Below are 19,019 nucleotides of genomic sequence, written 5' to 3' on the forward strand. Positions count from 1 at the left end.
ACAGAGTCTCTCACTCAACCAGCACACTCCAGCACACCTCCTGTTTCTACCTGTCCACAGCACTGAGCTTACAAGCACACACCTGATCATGCCTGGCTTTAATGTAGGAAACTTGAACTTGGGCCCTCATGCTTACATAGACAGTGCTCTTGTCCACTAAGCCATGTCCCCATCCCAAGCATGTTCTTAAGGTATCATTATAATAATTTTGTGTCTATATTACAAATAAGTCATTACATCCCCACTAAACAACGTGTTTGAAATACATTCATATCTTCATGATTGCTCCAAAGAAGGTTTGCTCCATCAGCAGGCTCAGTGACCATGGGAAATAGGCCTGACACTTAGGTGCCATTTGGATACTAGACCTTCAGGTCTGATTTTTACCCCTGTCAATTACTAGGTAACTGACCTTAGGTGACCTTAGGACCATCTTTTCCTCTGACGTTGCTTGCTCCCTCATATAGATACACACACAATATTTTTTTAATGAGGCCAATGGTCTCTGCACCACTGGGCTGTTGAGAGGATTAAATTGCCAACACATGGGCAACTGAACTGGAATCTATAAAGTTCTAATAAAACTAACACTTATTATAAAACCACTTAGTTTAGAAGCAGTGTATCTATTCAACTTTGACAAACAGAGAGATGCATCAGGCCTGCGACCACTCCTCAAGCCCCTGTGCTCAGCATCAATAGACACAAAATAGAGCACCCTCCAAAACCTGGCCTACCACCAAATGTTTCCCATTCTTTCAGGATGTGAAACTACACAAGCACTTCATGGGCCTGTTAAGCTGAGGGAAGGCGGAGCCTCCGTGACATTTAACCTCTCCTGGCCTTTCCCCAACTAACGGAAAAGAGCTACATGCCTGGCTGGGTGAGACCAGAATGACCCAACCAGGACTCAAGAAGACAAAAGGAAGAGACCACCTGTCTTACCTGCCAGAGGACAGGGGACCAGCTCCCCTTCCAGCCGTGCTTCAACGTCTCCGCCACTGCAAGTGTCCCCAGAAATCTTCCGATAGCTGTTGACCCCCACCCCCAAAGAAGAAAGATGTCAGAACATGGAGGGTACATGGGTTCGTGGAGGAGCCCCACATGAGCACAGAGTCCTGGCCACAGACGGCAGAGTTGAGAGGATGGTGTCTAGTTGCTCTGCCTCAGCTTTGCTTGCAGTTATTTGGCGCAGGCAGGCCCAGATGGCTTAATGCACTGCTCGGGGGAAGCACTTAAAACTGTCACTCTCCCAGAAACTCCTCGGAAGATGCTCCCTGGCCGAGGTTCCTTTAGAGGGTCTCAGCCTTGCAGAGAAGCTTGCAGACTGTGATCTGCCTCACGGGAATCTCACTGAAGACTCTGAGGATGCCATTAATTTAAACAGTTGCCTGGCCGCCTGCATTCTGTCACTTGGGATTTGAGAATTAAGGTGTGGGCAGAGTCCAGTGACCCTCCAAGCTCCCTCCTTCTTCCCCACGCAAGCCCCTGTGAGCCTGACTCAGCCAGCTGTGTGATACAGATACATACCCCCTCGTTCTCCTGTATGTAGAACCCACAGGACAAGGCACAGGAGGGCTGTAGGGCTTCCCAGAAAACTCAGGGTCTGGAACACAAACCTCTAAGGAGAGATCTTCGCTCATCTTGAAGCCAAAGTCACTGAAAAAAAGCAATTAGAGTTCATTTAGAGCATGGGTATGTAGGCTCCATGCACTCCAAAACCAACCCTGCAACCTCTACACACTACCTAGTATTTACATGCTATGGGCTACTCCATGGGCCCCGTAAAGAACAACCACCTTGCTACACCAAACTACAATTGCAAAAGAAGCTGTGTATCAGAACCACTTCTGGAAAGACTTCTGACCTCCCACACATGTGCCATCACACAGGTGCACATGCCGGACACACATATATACACACACACATACATAGATACATATACATACATGCATGCATGCATACACACACACACATATATAACATATACATACAGACATAGACACATACATACAATTAGACAATATTTAACATCTATGATACTCTCTTCTTGACTCATCCAGAGAATTAGAAGAGGAATTTAAAGAAGAAAAACCTTTAAAAAACAAAAACAAAAACTTTTTTTTTTTGAAGTGCTGAGGATCAAACACAAGACCTTGTCCATGCCAGGTGAGTGATCTACCACTTCCTAACCTTAAAAATCATCGTGAATTCAGTGTCAATGAGACCCTGTCCCCATCTATCTAAATCATCTGGATGTCTCCTCCTCGGGAGACAACAGTTCACTCATCAGACCCTCCATAATCCGGAGACCGCATCAGCCAAGCTCCCAGCTTGGTGGCTGGAGCAGGCGAATGCTGGTTGAATTCTATGTCTTCCTCCAAACCCACTGCTTCCCCAATCTCCACTTCCCCACACAGGAAGTGATGCGGCTGTACTGTGTTTTCCGAGACTTGACTCAGGCTACCAGTTCTTTAAGCCATAGGAATTTTCGTGTTCATGAGCTTGACCCCAAAAAGCTTTGCTTCCTGGCATTGAATTCAACATTCACTTCCTAGATTCCCCAAGATGAAAAGTACAACCAAACCCCAAGACAAAGTAGTCTGCACCGTGTAATCCTCAGTGGTCTGTAGAGAACCGCCCAAGGGCAGGGATTTTATTACTCCTGATCATTCATTCATTCACTCCATCCTTCTGTGTCTGACCCGTGTGAGCTGCCGAGGACCTGGGCTGGGGTGTTAGTACACTGCTTACTCCCCCATAGCAAGGCATCCAGTTGTGAAGTAGCTTCCTCAGTCTATGGCCCCCCAACAGCTTCACATTCTCCCACAAACTATGAAAGACTACAAAAGCCGCCCCATGTTTAAAAGCAACTGTCCCTTTAAAAACTTGGTCTTAATTACATGTGCACACATGTGGATCAGCGCGCACATGCATATGTGTAGACAGTGGGTCACAGTGTGGACTATATGGCCTATTAAGGGCTGCACTTAAAAATGTGAAAGCTGCGTGTCTTGGCACTCTTGAGGAATAAAAAGATGCTGAAGAGACTACTATTGAGAGCAGAGGACATGACCACCAGTAGTTTGGCGTCCCTGCCGTGGTCCGAAAGGCCCATCAGAATTCACCTAGCTTGCAGACACAATGGCCTATCAGTGGCTCAACCTACGGGCAGGCATCACCACAGCTGGCGTGTCCTCATCTCATCTCTCCCGGTGTCTTGGTACCATTTCCTTTCTCAAGGCCATAGTCCAACCCATAGAATATTCACCAGAGTCATGTGATCAGAATGGCCCCTTTCTGGGAGCCACGGGGAAACAGAGGGCAGCCTGACATAAAGGGGACCCTCACCATTTCTGCAGCGCCACAAAGGGCAGAGCGGTGGCTTTCCTGGTCTGTAATAAAAAAGACTCAGCATCTAGCAGAAATAAGTACCATGCAAGCTCTAAGAAACCAGTAAGCGCCCAGCCAGTTTGCCTGGAAAACAGAGCTTTTCCTTGTTTGGGGATGGTGGTGGTGGGGCGGGGACTTTTATATTTTTTTTTTTTTTAAGGCAAAACAGCAACTGGGGGGGGGGGAGTAAAAGCTTTGTTTGATGTCCTCACATAACTTTTCACTTAACCTTAATTTTATTTCTTGGTATAGACACCTTTTGCATCTGGAAGAGACTAGCTCCAAGACACCCTGCAGATTCCAGATGCAGGTGGCACCCCTGTTGGAACCTGCAATCGGAACAAATGCCACGGGGCAGGACCTAGCACCTGGAGCCTGGTAGAATGCCTGAGGCAGCGTTTGTATTTTAACAAGACCCAGGCATGTTTGGCCAAATCTAGGTGGCTGGTTTTCTAAAAGCCAGGTTCCTGGACCACAAACGGATGCCTTATGCAGGATGGCTTTCCTTCCTTCACCTGTGGGCTCTACCACAGGCACAGTTGAGTCACACCACCAGAACTAGGTGGCTTACAAAGCCTGACACATTTACCACAGGGCCTTCTTCGAACCTCTGGCCTAGCACGTTATCAGGGGCTCTGGCTTTACCTGGCCAAAAGCAATGGTGCCCAAAGTTAAATAGTAGCTGGTGCCTCAACAACCACTGAAATACATGCTCTGTGTAGGCTGCAGGCCCATACTCTAGCCGTACCTGACAGCAGGGACTGCAGAAGGCCTAGTAATACTGTATGCTCCACAGAAGGAATGATTCACAGCTAAGCTATCTGCTCAGCTCAACTCCCAAAGGCCTGTGAGGCTCCTCCCGCCTTCAGACTGAGGTGCTTCGCTTGCAGTACCTCTCCTTCCTCCCTTTTCCTGCCCTTTTTTCCACCTCCCCTCCCCTCACTGGCTCTGCTCCACATCCCCAACCCAGTCACCATAAACAAACTGACGGTCACTTTCCCACCACACATGGCCACACTGTTGCTGCGTGGCCTCGTACTGCCCTGTCCCTAAGGCCCAGCTCAAACACCTCCAGAAATCCCGATTTTCCTACTGCAAACCACAGCCTTCCTCCTTTCTTTCAACAGTCACACTGCAGGCAGCTATTCTTCCTCGAAGATGGCTTCTCATCTCCTGTCAGTGACTTGTGCGGAAGTCACTTCCACTTAACAACTCCCAAACAGACGTGCCTCAGATAGTTTCCTCGAGGAATAATAAATGATGCAAAAATTAAACACTGGAGCATCAGCCCATTTCAGATCATACAAAAAGTCCTCCCTAGTGAAGGAGAGCTCTGGAAAACACTCAGCTCCTCCAAGTGGAGCTTTCAGTGTGTTCCCTTTAAGGGTCCTCCTAGAAATAAACTGTGAGCTACGAGTTCCTACGGAAATGTCCATCCGCCTCGCTACTGAGCTGCACGGCTGTAGAGTTAAGAACACAGCATAAGCGAAAAGTGTTCCTGGCTCAGAAAGCATGCTCAGTGAATGCGTATTCCCTTCCTTGGAGAAAGAGCATGCTTTCCATCTCTTAGCCTCACACTGCAGAGCAGATATGGCACAACCCGAGGTCCTGGCCATGGAGGAAGAACCAACCATTCATAGTCCTCCCGGGTGCAGGAGCAGTTGGACACGACCACCGGCCGGTCGAAGTCTTCCCCATTAAAACACGTGGCGTGAGGGGTCCTCCTTTTGAAAACTGTCTTGTGTCCCAGCAAACACTCGTTTCCCCGCTCATCAGATGGGGACCACAGCTTGTAGTCGTTTTCTGTGCAGGGAACCCCTGAGAACAGAAAAGGGCAGAACAACGCATCAGATCCAAGCCCTTGCAGGGTTTCCTGTCTACCTACCCTCAATGCAGCCCTCCACTTCCGGTGCCTCTGTGGACATCCTGCAAATACAGAACTCATAGCTTCCTATCTCTCGTTGCCTGAGGGTGGGTGGCTGTCACAAGAACGAAGGCAACACCACTATCACACAGCTCCTCTGAAGATGTGACATGTGAAGGTGTGAGTCACACTTGACACCATCCAAACTTCTGAGTCATAAAATTTGAGACAGTTGGGGAGGTAGTGTGTGTGTGATTGCTGCTGTTTATTTTTGTTGAGTTGTGCACCGTGTGTGTGTGTGTGTGTGTGTGTGTGTGTGTGTGTGTGTGTGTGCACCACCAGCCCACATCCATTTAAAATGTCAGTAGTGTGCCTATGGAGATTCTATGCTTACGTCTAATTGGCCGACGCTTTTTGTCATTTCTTTGGTTTGGGCTGTTTATTTTAAACTTATTTATTATGTATGCCCTGGTGCACATGTGGACGTCAAAGGACAACTCTGTGGGGTCAGATCTGTCCTCCCACCATTATATGGGTTCCTAGGCTTGAACTAGGGTCTTCAGGCTTGCACATCAAGTACATTTACCTGCTGAGCCATCTCACTGACCCAAAGTTTTAGGTGGCCTGCTGGCTTCCATGTTTTATAAGAGAAGGGGTCTATCTAGAAAGTTCAGGTGAACCCCAAACTTTTGATCCCCCTGCCTTAACAACCCCAGTACTGGCCTTCTGCCATCTACCATACTGCTCAGCCAAGTCTCTAACTTATTAGGAGAATCAGCAGCTCCTTTTACAAATAGGTGCCAGGGTGGGGTTGGGGCTGGCCTCTCTCCTAGGATACTTTGGTAGGTGGTGTGGGGTGCTGTTGACCCATCCTGCTTCCTTAGGAAGGCAAGCATATGTGGTAGTATGGGCCGAGAGCACTGAAAAATGTGTTCGCCCTGTTTGACGGTACAGGATCTTTATGTAGAGAGACTGGGAAGTGACAAGCTAACTTCACACTTGTGCCTCCAGCCCACATCCGTTTAAAGATGTCAGCAGCGTGCCTCTGGGGATTCCGTGCTTATGTCTAACTGGCGTCTTGTATATGTGTGTCAGATTAAATACTACCCGAAGCTGATGCACACCTGTCGACACAATGCCACTCAAATTAGCCAAAAATTATTTAAAAACCCCTACCACCTGTGAGGCAATAAAGATACTCAGTAGGTGGAATAAAAATATGCACAGGAAGAGTCCTTGTTTTGTGGAGCCGTATAATTAGGTGGTGGGACATGATACGGAATTGCAGACCCAGAAATGTAACTCAAGATGCGATGGACAGAGGAGAGACATCTTCTGACTGAGATGCCAGCAGCACATGCGCTAAGACCTGAGGCTAAGGTTGAATGGGTGGATAGCTAGAGTAATATCAGCTAAGGAGAAGTGAGAAAGGGCAGAGGATGATGAGAAACGTGAAAGAGCACTCATGAGGCTGTCAGACTCCCCTGCGCAAGGGTCTCATGTGCGCCCACAGATTGTAACTAGATTCCAGATGGCCTCCAAAGGACCTGCATCAAAGCAGTGCTGTTCTTTGAATCATGAATGTTCCCAAAGTCCCAGGTGTTCATCCCTGGCCCATGGCACTATGGGTAAGTGGTGAGGCTTTCAGGAAGTGAGTTCTAGAGGACAGAAGTAAGGTCATCAGGATTGTGACCTTAAGGAATGTATTAGGGTCCCAGCCCCTTCCTCTTCCTCCTCTTCTCTCTGATTCCTAAACACTTGGACATAGCAGGCTTCTCTCATCACAGCTCCTAGCACAGCCTAAAGTGAGAATGTCAAGCAGCTATGGACCCAAACCAGGAGCCAAAATAGTCTCCCTCCTCTTCCTGATGGGGAGCTCATACAGACATACCCACTGAATACATCCTCCAGGAACCTCTAATTTGGAAAAGTCATTTTCATTCATCTGTTCATCCCTCCATTCAAACTTTTAACAGACACATATTTGGACTTACTATATGCCAGGTTCTGCACAATGAAACTAATACACAAAGAATCATGACCCGTCCCCCTCAGAAGAATTGAGGAAATGAATTCCCCAAGCACCCATGCCCTGTGCCCTTCACACATCACCCCTAGGGAACCACAAACGGGGAACACTGTGTCCCGGCTGCCATCCTTACACGCCTGACAGTCAACTGGCATGTGCCAGTGGCCAGCCCAGGAGGCAACGGCTTACCCAAGGCATCTGTGGCATTGACCTGCAGGATGAGCCAGCTGTGGACGTTCTCCTTATTAGAGCCGAAGATGGTAAAGACGGTGCTCTTCTCGCCAGGCTCTGTGAGGAGCCCATACACAAACACAGGCTTCTCAGAGAAGACAAACGTCTTCCAGGTCTCCCCTTCATTGGTGCTGTACCTGGCGGAGGCAATCAAAAGAAGCGTAGAGGTTAGAGTCCTAGAAGGCTGGCCTCAGTTTCCACACACAGCACTAGTGACTAGAACCAGTGCTCCTTGGGAGGAAATGGCGACCTGACAGCAGGGTAAGTTTTACGGTTGTGTCAGAAAAGCAAGGAAGAGTCAGGACACATCCTGTCACCTGAAAAGAATACAGTGCTAGGTTCAGTCTCCAACCTTCCCGCCTGAAAAATAAGATACAAGAATTGGCTGACAGGAATCTGAATGGCCAAATTTAGGGAAAATTTTAAAACAGAAGAGAAAGATGATGGTAACATAACATAGCAAGGAAAAGTAGGGCATGGATCTCTACTAATGATGAGAGGAAGGGAGGGAGGGAGGGAGGGAGGGAGGGAGGGAGGGAGGGAGAGAGGGAGGGAGGGAAGTTATCTTTCCTTATATTGGTACATCACCAAATAACATGAAAAAGTATTAACAGAATGTGAAGTGTTACCCTTCTGTGATCCCCACTGCAATAATCAAATCAGACAAGGATCATCACTGAATGCTAAATTCACCATGGTTAGTTTTAGAGGATGAGGATACCAGGTCACAAACCAACTGTTCACTGCTGGGGGAAATGAAATGTCAGGGAGGACAATGAGCCACACCCTTACCCACGCTCAGCACCACCAATCAGACACCACGTGCGTCCGGATTCAGCAAAGCAACTGAACAAAACTAGAATATTGGACCAGTGTATATTACAACTGCACACACACACACACACACACACACACACACACACCACAGATTAAATTTTTAAAAAAATTTTCAATGTTACCAAAGCCAAGCCAATAAGATCTCAGAGAGGGTTTGTCACAGATTAGGATTCTGAAGACAAACAGTAACCTAATGCAGTGTGTAAATCCAACCTAGGGTATAGCTCTAGGGTGATGGAACCCTGAAGGCAGCAGCAGCAGCAGCAGCAGAAGCAGCAGCAGCAGAAGCAGCAGCAGCAGCAGCACTCAGCAAAGAGCCACTCAGAAATGTTTAGTACATCTTAGTTTTCTTAAATGTCAAATAGGAGACTGTCAATAGTTATTAAAAATACGTGTTTATATACACAGTAACCCATGAAAGGATGACAGTCTACAATTGTTCTTTGAGTTCAAAGATGAATAGAGGAGACATAAATATACAGATAAAGGCAGCTAAGCAAGCCAGCATGGTATTAACAACGGATGACTTTTAGTAAAGGCCACCACAGTGCTCTTTACACCGTTCCCAGCTTTCCTGTGCTCCTAAAAATTTAAAAGACAGTGGGAAAACAAGTGTAGAAAAAGCCTGTGCCAAGACTTTGGACTAAAAAGGAACACACAAGCAATTATACTAATTTTAAGTTGTCTCACAGAGGACAGGGTAACATTCAGGGGCCTAGAACCCTTGCCCCAAACTTTAAATATATTTTGTTAGTCGGTGAGCTGAGATAATCACTGAATGCAAGCATTCTTTAGAAACCAGGGGCTACCTGGCTTCTCCAACATTCTAATTACATACAAACCTTTCTCTTTCACTTTTCCTATAAGTTGAGGTTTTTGTTTTAGTTTTACTCTCAAAAACTAGACACAAATCTTTTGACCACCTCACTCAATCCCAACACTCCCTCTCATACTGACATTTGTGAATTGATCTCTCTACACTTCCAGGCTAAACCAAGCGATGGGTTCTGCAGCCACACAGGTCACTGGAAGACTAAGTGTCCCCCTACCCAGCACAGGTCCTATGTGAGGGCAAATTCTCATCCAGCTGTTATGCTTGGAGTTTAAGTGAAGCTTAAAACAAATATGGTTAACCCCTCAATCCCTTGCTTTTTACCCACATTAAGAAGCTGAAGGCTCAGTACCACTCCTAAAGCTACCTTCAGAGTTGGTCCATTAATCAGACAAGCTTGGAATGGTCCACCTGTTCAGTGGTGATACAGGAAGTCCATCTACTTTTGCATGGTCAAGTTAATTCCATTTAAGAGCTCCGCCAACCGAAGATAACCCCAGGAAACAAATCATTTCTTTATAGATTCCCAGCAACTGCAGACAGTAAGTCATTAATAAGACAAACCAGCAGGTGTGTAGCCAACCACAGCCTTGTACCTGAGAACACACTGATCATTTGAGCATGGCATTTCAGGAATATTGAAGAAAGGCTGGTCAACAGCCTGGTTATGCTGTACGTTATGGCTAATATCATACCATGTGTGTCTTTCAGGGTCTGGGTTACCTCACTCAAGCCAATCACTCAGGGTGATATTTTCTAGTTGCAGCCATTTGCCTGCAAATTACATGTCTTTGCTTTTAATAGCTGAGTAGTATGCTGCTCTATTAGCACATTTACTTTATCTATTCTTTGGTTAAGGGATATCTAGGTTGTTTCTGGCTATTATGAATAAAGCTGCTATGAACATAGTTGAGCAAGTATCCTTGTGGTACGGTGGAGCACCTTTTGGGTATATGCCCAGGAATGGTATAAATGCGTCTTGAGGTAGAATTATTCCCAATTTTCTGAGAAACCATGAGATTGATTTCCACAGTGGCTGTATAGGGCAGCAATGGAGGAATGCTCCCCTTTCTCCACATCCTCCCCAGCATGTGCTGTTTCTTGAGTTTTTCATCTTAGTCATTCTGACAGGTGTAAGATGGAATCTCAGAGTCGTTTTGATTTGCATTTCCCTGATGACTAAGGACATTGAGCATTTCTTTAAGTGCTTCTTGGCCATTAGAAAATCCTTTGCTGGGAATTCGCTGTATAGCTCTGTACTCCATTTTTTAGTTTGGTTATTTGGTTTGTTGGTGTTTAATTTCTTGAGTTCTTTATATATTTTGGATATTAGCCCTCAGTCGGACGCAGGCTTGGTGAAGACGTTTTCCCATTCCGTAGGCTGCCGTTTTGTTCTATTGACAATATCCTTTGCCTTACAGAAGCTTTTCAGTTTTAGGAGGTCCCATTTATTCATTGTTGATCTTAGAGCCTGAGTTGTTGGTGTTTTGTTCAGGAAGTTGTCTCCTATATCAATGTGCTCAAGGTTTTCCCCTACTTTCTTTTCTGTTAGATTTAGTGTATCTGGTTTTAGTTGAAGTCTTTGATCCTCTTGGACTTGAGTTTTTCACAGGGTGACAGATTAGCCATGAAAGTACAGGAAAACCAGCCTACAACCCACAGACCCAAAGATGCCAAGTAACAAGAAAAGCACAAGGGAGGATGCATGAGTCTCACTGAGAAGGGAAATAAAATAGACATCTGAGGTAAATGGAGGGAGGAGAAAGGAGGTGGGGATCAGGAATGGGGATGAGGAAGGGTGGGAAAGAGAAGAGAAATCAGTGAGGGGGAGCACCTCTGGGATTGGGAGTTTATGGGGCAACCTTAGTGGAGACTTCTACCAGCAGGGTATATGGAGCCTGAAGAAGCCACATCCTGTAACCAAGTGGGACTTCCAGGGGAGGGAAGGGGACACCAACCCACCCACAAAGCCTTTGAACTAAAATTTGTCATGCCTACAAGAGGATGGAGCAGGCATTGAGGGAATGGCCAACCAATGGCTGGTCCAACTTGAGACCCACCCCATGGGAGAGCACCAACCCCTGACACTATAATGATACTCTGCTATGCTTGCAGACAGGAACCTAGCATAACTGTCTTCTGAGAGGTTTCATCCAGCAATGGATGTTAACAGATCCAGAGACCCACAACCAAACAACAGGCAAGAGCTCAGAGAGTCTTCTGAAAGAGTAGGGGGATGGATTGAAGGAGCCAGAAGGATCAAGGCCATCATAAGAAGACTTACAGAGTAACTTAGGCCCATGGAGGCTCACAGGGACTGAACCACTAGCCAAAGAGCAGGCATGGGCTGGACCTAGGCCCCTTACAGCTATGTAGCAGATGTGCAGGGTGTTCTTCATGTGGGTCCCCTATCAATTAGAGCTGGGCTGTCTCTGACTCTGTTCTTACCTTTGGATCCCTTTCACATAGCTGGGCTGCCTTGTCTGGCCTCAGTGGAAAAGGATACACCTAGTCCTCCTGTGACACACCAGGATGGGTTGGAACCCATGGGGGGCCTCCCCTTCTCTGAGGATAAACAAATGGGGGAATGGGGGAGGGGTATGAAGATGGGACTTGGAGGAGAGGAGGGAGGTGGGCTGTGATCAGGCTATTAAAGTGAATAATAATAATAATAATAATAATAATAATAATAATAATAATAATAATAAAACCAGCAACAGCAAAGGAGATATCTATATATTGGACTAATATTAAAATTCTGATACTGAAGAGGGGACTAACTAGTGAAATTAAAATGACAATAGATAAAACTATGAATCTCTTTTCTTCCCCTGTCCCCTGTGTCTGTCTCTGTCTCTGTTTCTGTCTGTCTGTCTGTCTGTCTGTCTGTCTCTCTCTCTCTCTCTCTCTCTCTCTCTCTCTCTCTCTCTCTCTCTCGTCTGTGTGTGTGTGTGTGTGTGTGTGTGTGTGTGTGTGTGTGTGTGTGTACCTACTAGGGGAAAAGATGAAGATAAAATGGTTGGAGTCCTTTTTGGTAATTCTGCAAGAGTTAGGCAGAACAGAAGAACGGATCCTAAAGACAGAAGAGAGACAGTCGCTGCTTTGTTTACCTACAGGAGAAAAGGTACTTCCGAGAATGGATAACAGAAGCACTCAGGCAAACGGAAGCCGGAGCTGAGAATCCAAATAGTTTCTTGTCACAACATGCTAACCCATTTCCTTTCCTCCTGATTGCTCTGATTTGAACAGATTTGTATTAGCTACTTATCTTGTTGCTATGGCAAAACACCCACAGAAGCAGCTTAAGGGTGGGTTCTCTGGGCTTCCATTTCAAAGTAGTCCACCATGGCTGGGGAGTCACAGTGGCAGAACTGTGGGGCATCCAGGCACACTGCATCCATGGGGAGGAACAGCTGCTTAGGTCAGATCACTTTCTCTTTCTTATTGAGACTCCGCCCATGAGCTGGTGCTACCCACATTAGTTAACCTAACTGAGCTAATCCCTCTTACATGCTCAGAGATTTGTTTCCATGGTGACTCCAAATCCCATCACATTGATGATCAAAACCAACCATTACAAGGTAATGATGTGAGAGAAATTTTTTTTAAAAGGAGATATCTGTGGACTACACAGATAACATTCATTCACTGCTGGTAAAATAATGCAAAGTAAGCTGATATATATTTGATCACAAACAAAATAAGACTTCGGTGTTTCACAGAGCTCTACACTCCAGTCAGCAATTTAGACAACGAAGTTAAATGTGACACTATCCCATTTGCAAAGGGTATAAAGCTAATTGTACATACATACATACATACATACATACATACATACATACATACATACGTGTGTGTATCAAGTACTAAAATTAAATTCAAATGTTTTCATGCATCCAAAGAATAAGAAAAACATGAGAAAATAATATTCCATGTGACAGTCTCAAGACTTATCTGCTGAAACTTAGGATAGGAGACACCTGAACATCAATCATCTTTTAATAAGATCTATCAGATAGTGGGCTTCTGAGGGTTCAGCTGAACTGAACTAAGCTACTGATATGGTGAATAAACCTAAAAGTACAATGCTGGACTGGGAGATGAGTCAGCAGTTAGCAAGAGGACCAGAGTCTGCATCCCAGAATCCATGGAGAGGCCATGCTGGGATGGTGTCCTTTCTGTAATCCCAACATCAGAAGGCAGGGAAACGGGATTCCTGGAGCAAACTGGCTAAGGAATGGGCTGTATTGCCAAGCTCTGGGTAGGACTGAGAGACATTGCCTCCAAGAACTAGATAGAAGCACAGGCCAGGAAAAGTCCTACTACTGACCTTGAGCCTCCACACGCACAGGCAGGCATGCAGGCTCATACATATCTGCACACAAACACACTCCACACATGTTAACACAAATACACATGCTACAAAAAAAAAGAAAAGAAAAGAAAAAGAAAATGGAAAATTCTATAGGAGTAAAGGAAACCATATATATATATATATGTATATATATATATACACATATATATATATATGCATGAATATATAAAAATATAACAGATATACAAATATAGCAACTCTGGAATAGAAAAAAACTAGCCTTAGGGTAATAACAGTAAAATCAAACCAGTAGTTACATGTAATGGGCAGGAGAATGGGGTGCAACACTGAAAGGAAGGTGCCCACAGGGGCACCTTTGGGGTGGAAGAAAAACATCTTGATAGGACTCCCTAAAAACCAATTAAGAGCTAAAAATCCTGAGGTGTGTAAATGGTTTCTCAATAAATACCAAGATCAATGTGAAAGTGCCAGAGATGGTGGCACACACCTGTCATCTCAGCAATGGAGAGGCTGAGGCAGGAGGATCTTAAGTTGGAAGACAGCCTGGGTTATACATTAAGAAACTGTATCCAGAAAAGAAAAAAGGAGAGAGGCGGGGGATTGGTCTTAATGTTTTTATTTGTAAAAATAGTGTCCAGAATCGGTCAGTATTAATCCTTCTGCAAGTTTCACACTACGGAGGTCAGATATGAGACCCACATCTTAATGCAATGATAGCATATGGTAGATCTTGAGAAAAGTCTATGAAGATTCAGGGTCCTATAGCAGACAAGGAAAGGAAATTGGAGTATTTCCCACAGAATGACAGATGCTCAGGATTACAAGGGTGGGATGCTCAAATGTCTGAATGGCTTTCAGATGAAAGGAAGCATGTTCTGTACGAGTCCAGGAAGCGTAGCTCAACCCCCTGGGATGGAACCTGGCGTGCCCAGAGAGCCCCCTGGGATGGAACCTGGTGTGCCCAGAGCCCAGACCGTCCCTTACCAGAGAACTGTGCTCACACACGAACAAAGGGGTGAGTGAATAACCGAAGGAGAAAATCAAGCTGCCCAGAAGGAAATGGCAAGTTCCCCATTGCCACAGTCTTTGAAAGACTGGAAGATTCTCCATCACAAGTGGCAGAAGGGAGAAGCACATGAGGCAACCGCATCACAGTCATATCACTGCCAAACTCCATCAACCTTGGAACTCAAAACTGCCACCTAGTTTCACCTTAACCAAATCTGGCTTCACGGCACGACCCGGCCCCACTCCTCTTATTCCAACTGCTTTCTCTGAGTTGTAGAACCATCTTCTACTTCACCAGAAAGCATGACCTTTTCCATACAAGATGTGTGTCCTTGAACTCATGAGCTTTCGTTTCCGATCTTCTCCTCGTTGTTCCAAAGGAAGACATGCCACTCCTCCATTTAAAGTCCTCAAAAGCAAAGTTTCAGCCTTACCCAACTGTGAACCCTTCAAGTTACACTCCCAACCTGCAGGGAAAGAAGTGCTCACTGTGCACTGATGTCATGACTATTATCAAAGAAACCAATTACTTTCTGATTCGATTTGAGGCCCCCTCCACAGGAGGTGGTTCCTGTCTGATACTGCAAACCTGGTCAAATACCTAAGGTTAGGAAGTCAAAGGCCCTAGGGGAAGCCTACCATTGCCTTGCTAAATGCACATGATGTCGATTTGCTTTATAAATATTGATGTTTATATCCACAGGTTAGTGCTTCTCTCAGCCTTGGGCAGAGAAGCTTCTCTTTGTGGGCAACAATCAATACAGTGACTGATAAGTAATCAAAGTGCTCAGAGAGTGCCCAGCTCCTACAGAACATCTATAACACCCCTCTAAGGGCCCTCTAAGACCAAGGGCACAGCAGCAAAAAAGGGAGTCAAAGAACGTGGTGGCTAGAGATGGTGAAGACTACTGTGAAATGCTACCTTATGGACATACACGGTCATCTCACCCATGAACTCCCAGCTGCTGTGGTTACCTTCACAAGATTGTGCCTTTCAACATCGTGTCACAAGTGAGGGAGGGACTAGTAAGGCCCCACCTCTCCTGAAAGAGCTTTTGACAGCTAAGGACAGCTTGAAGAAGTTGGGGGGGGGGGGCTTTTTGTCTTCAGTGGTATCACTGCTAGCAAGTTGCCCATGCTCCAGGAAATAACCCTACACCTGTATTCATGCCATCAACTTTAATTGAGCTCTGGTGGCGCATGCCTTTAATCCCAGCATTCAGGAGGCAGAAGCAGGCAGATTTCTGTGTTCAAGGCCAGCCTAGTCTACAAAGTAAGTCCAGGACAGGTAAAGCTACACAGAGAAACCCTGTCTCAAAAAACCCTAAAAAACAAACAAACAAACAAAAGAAACAAAAACAAAACAACAACAACAAAAAACAAAGAAACAAAAAGACATAAATAGGAGCTTTATCTGTTGCAAAGAATAGTTTAGTGTGAATGGGAGGGAGTGAGAGTGTAATGGGGATAAAATTAGCCAAACTTCATTATACACGTATATAAAGTTATCAAAGAATAACAACCCCAATAATAAAAACTATTTAAAAACAAACAAACAAAATCTCTCCAGTAAGAGTCAGGAAAGGGCCCAAGGGACTGACACTTGTCAAATGCCCACTTCAAGCCTCATTTTTCATCACCACATATGCCAACACACATTCTGCTCAGACCCACAGGAACCACAGACTCACGCTGCCCCCTCTGCTCAAGTTGTGTCTCTTTTTTATGTGTACGTGTGAGTGAATGTCAAGTATGCGAGGATTCCACTTTGCCTGACCCACCAACCTACCCTGCATCTCCTGCCAAAGCCAGATGAAGACTCCTGAGCTGGAGCTGGAATTACGGGCAGTTGTGAGCTGCCTGATATCAATGCTGGGAACTGGACTCAGGTCTTCTGGAAGTACAGCAAGCGCTCTTAAGTGCTGAGCCATCTCTCCAGCCCCACAAGCTCTTTCTAACACTATATACCAACCTCACTTTTTAGTTTCATCTCCTTTGAGAAGCCTCTCCAAACTTCCAAGGTGGTTTTGCCTTACTCCATCTCAGAGTAGGCCCTGCACTAGACCTCACATGTTGCCCTACTGTGTTTACATGACCAGATCTGTGCATGTCTTCTTCTGTACTGCGGTTCATCAGGAATAAAACCTCTACCCACGTCCCTGTCCCTGCACCTCACACCTCTTCTACCACTGGAAAGAATAACAGTCAACATTTGCTGCAGGAAATTGAACAACTTCTGCTGATTTTTTTTTAAAGCCCTGCTCCAGCTTTGCAACTGTTAAAAGGGAATAAGGCCAGCTGTTGCATCTGCCTCGAGGAGCAGAGGAAACCACTGAGGCGCAACTGAGGTGGGGACGGTTCTCCACAGCTGTGTCACAGTGGTACTGCTTGTGGGGATGGATGATCCTCTGCAGCTGCGTCACAGTGGTACTGCTTAGCCATAGGCTTAGAAGCTGTGGAAGAAGCCACCGAAGCTTCCTACACTCTGAAATCTGCCTCCAGAATGCAGGTCCAGAAAAGACAGCTACAGCTACGCTGCTGCATGTATCCTCTGCAGGAGTTTGGGGGGGTGGGGGTGGGGGATTCCCAGAGGAAGGCCTGATGAAACTGGAGATCTCCTCACAGAAAAGATGCCTTGGGGCCAGTCCAAAATATCAATAACTATCAACGTCTCATCACACTGACAGGCAAACTGCCAAGAGGAAACGGAAATTGATCTCGGCCCTCAGGACCCAGCTCACAAACTGGTGCTTGGATGCTTCTGGTCAGGATACAAAATGCAAGAGCCCCTTCTCTGCAGGACGCTATGCTACGCATAGTAAGAACGGGAAACCACCCTCCGAGTGCTCCAGGCAGGTTCCTGGTGAAGCATCAGCAATGGAAGCATAAATAAATGCCCAGCCCCTGGGCTCTCATTTGCTCACCTCAGACAAGCGGACACAAAAGCAAACCAGAGCATTACACCTCTTGCTCTCCTTTTCAGTTAACACCAACAGCAACAGTCTCAATGGGGAAGCAAGGCAGAAGGCAAAGAGAGAGAGATCTTAGTAACTGTGCTCGTCAGAGAAAGAATGCATAAAATAGTAAATGAACCTCCAAGGAGCGGGGCAACAAATATGTCAAATCTGTCTTTCTGTCTTTGACCAACGTTCCTGTCTCTATTACCTCTGTCTTCTGCTTAGAACACAAGACTCTATTTGGTCCTCTTCGCTTACCTTACAACTACTAAAGGGTAAAATGCTTAAAGGTGAGGGACCACATTCTATTCATCTTTAGATACACAATACCTCATGTCCTCCCTTCAAAACAAGCCCCTTCTTTCTCCCAGGCTCTCTCTCCAACAGGCTCAGACATCCTAGCCCTCCCACGGGCACTGGCAGATCCTGAACCAGGCCCCCCCCCACCCCCCCATCATTGGTGTCTAGCACAACATCTGGTTCACTGTAGTTGTTCAACAAATGTTTGTATAATTGACCTGAAACGATTCCTAGCAGAAATCTGTTCATGTTCCAGTGTGGGCGCTAACTCCCACAAATCACACCACGTCCTCATGTGGATGATAAGGAGGGTGGATTGTATCTGCTCTCTGTGTGCCAGGCTGCACACATTCAGGAAGCCCCCACCGCTCAGGGGCTACCATTTACATAGAACACAGCAGTAGCGGTCTCCCTTGGAGCTGTGCAAATAGCATCCTACCCAGACTCCTTGCCGCTTTATAAATCAGTGTTTAAAGAAAAGAAAAAGGCAATCTCAGATGCCCGGATATGCATGACCTATTTATTGATCGATCAAATGTTTGCTAAGTGCCTGCTAACTTGTATAGAGTAGGCACACAGGCCTACAAAAGCCTTGCTAATGAGCTGAAGAATCCAGGCATATAATGAAAAGAAACTAAAACACGAAGTCTGAACACAATCAATTTAAATTAATAGGACAGCCAAGAAATACTGACTCTCAAAGCCCAAAGAGGTTGCTATGGTTACAGAGGCCAGACTGAGTAGACACTTGGTACCCTGATGATAGAGAACTGATGATGGTGCCCTGATGATGGCATCCTGATGATAGAGCCCTGATGGTGGAGCCCTGATGATAGAGCCTTGATGATGGAGCCCTGATGATGGTGCCCTGATGATAGAGCCCTGGTGATGGCACCCTGATGATAGAGCCCTGATGGTGGAGCCCATCTCTGAAAGGTGACCACATAAGGAAGGCTCTGGCTTTAATTCGTTGACAAGCTCATATCAGGGTGACATTGTCAGGAGGTCATAGAAAGTAGGGGATGGAGCTTAGTTAGAGGAAGGAGGTCACACAGAGGCTTCCAAGGGCACGCCCTGGTAGCTATACCTCATCAGCATGCCCTTCCTGCTACGTAGCTCTGTGCACCCATGTGTTCAGCCATGCGCTCCCTGACACGCTGGTTCTGCTTTGCCTCCCAAAGGCAATGGAGCAGCCAGGTGGGCCTGAAACCTGTGACACTGTGAACTCAAAA

General features: G+C 46.0%; 1 protein-coding gene across 1 annotated transcript in view; it reads right to left on the reverse strand.

Moving 5' to 3' along the window:
• Positions 1 to 19,019, reverse strand: part of Sorl1 (sortilin related receptor 1) — a 162,733-nt gene that overhangs the window by 73,978 nt on the left and 69,736 nt on the right. The window contains exons 13-16 of the mRNA XM_051156240.1: positions 7,476 to 7,654; positions 5,025 to 5,211; positions 1,531 to 1,659; positions 946 to 1,031 (exon numbers count right to left, since the gene is read on the reverse strand). Coding sequence (XP_051012197.1) covers positions 946 to 1,031; positions 1,531 to 1,659; positions 5,025 to 5,211; positions 7,476 to 7,654 — 581 coding nt within the window. The remainder of the gene's footprint in view (positions 1 to 945; positions 1,032 to 1,530; positions 1,660 to 5,024; positions 5,212 to 7,475; positions 7,655 to 19,019) is intronic.

This window comes from Acomys russatus, chromosome 14, assembly GCF_903995435.1.
Source record: "Acomys russatus chromosome 14, mAcoRus1.1, whole genome shotgun sequence".
NCBI lineage: Eukaryota > Metazoa > Chordata > Mammalia > Rodentia > Muridae > Acomys > Acomys russatus.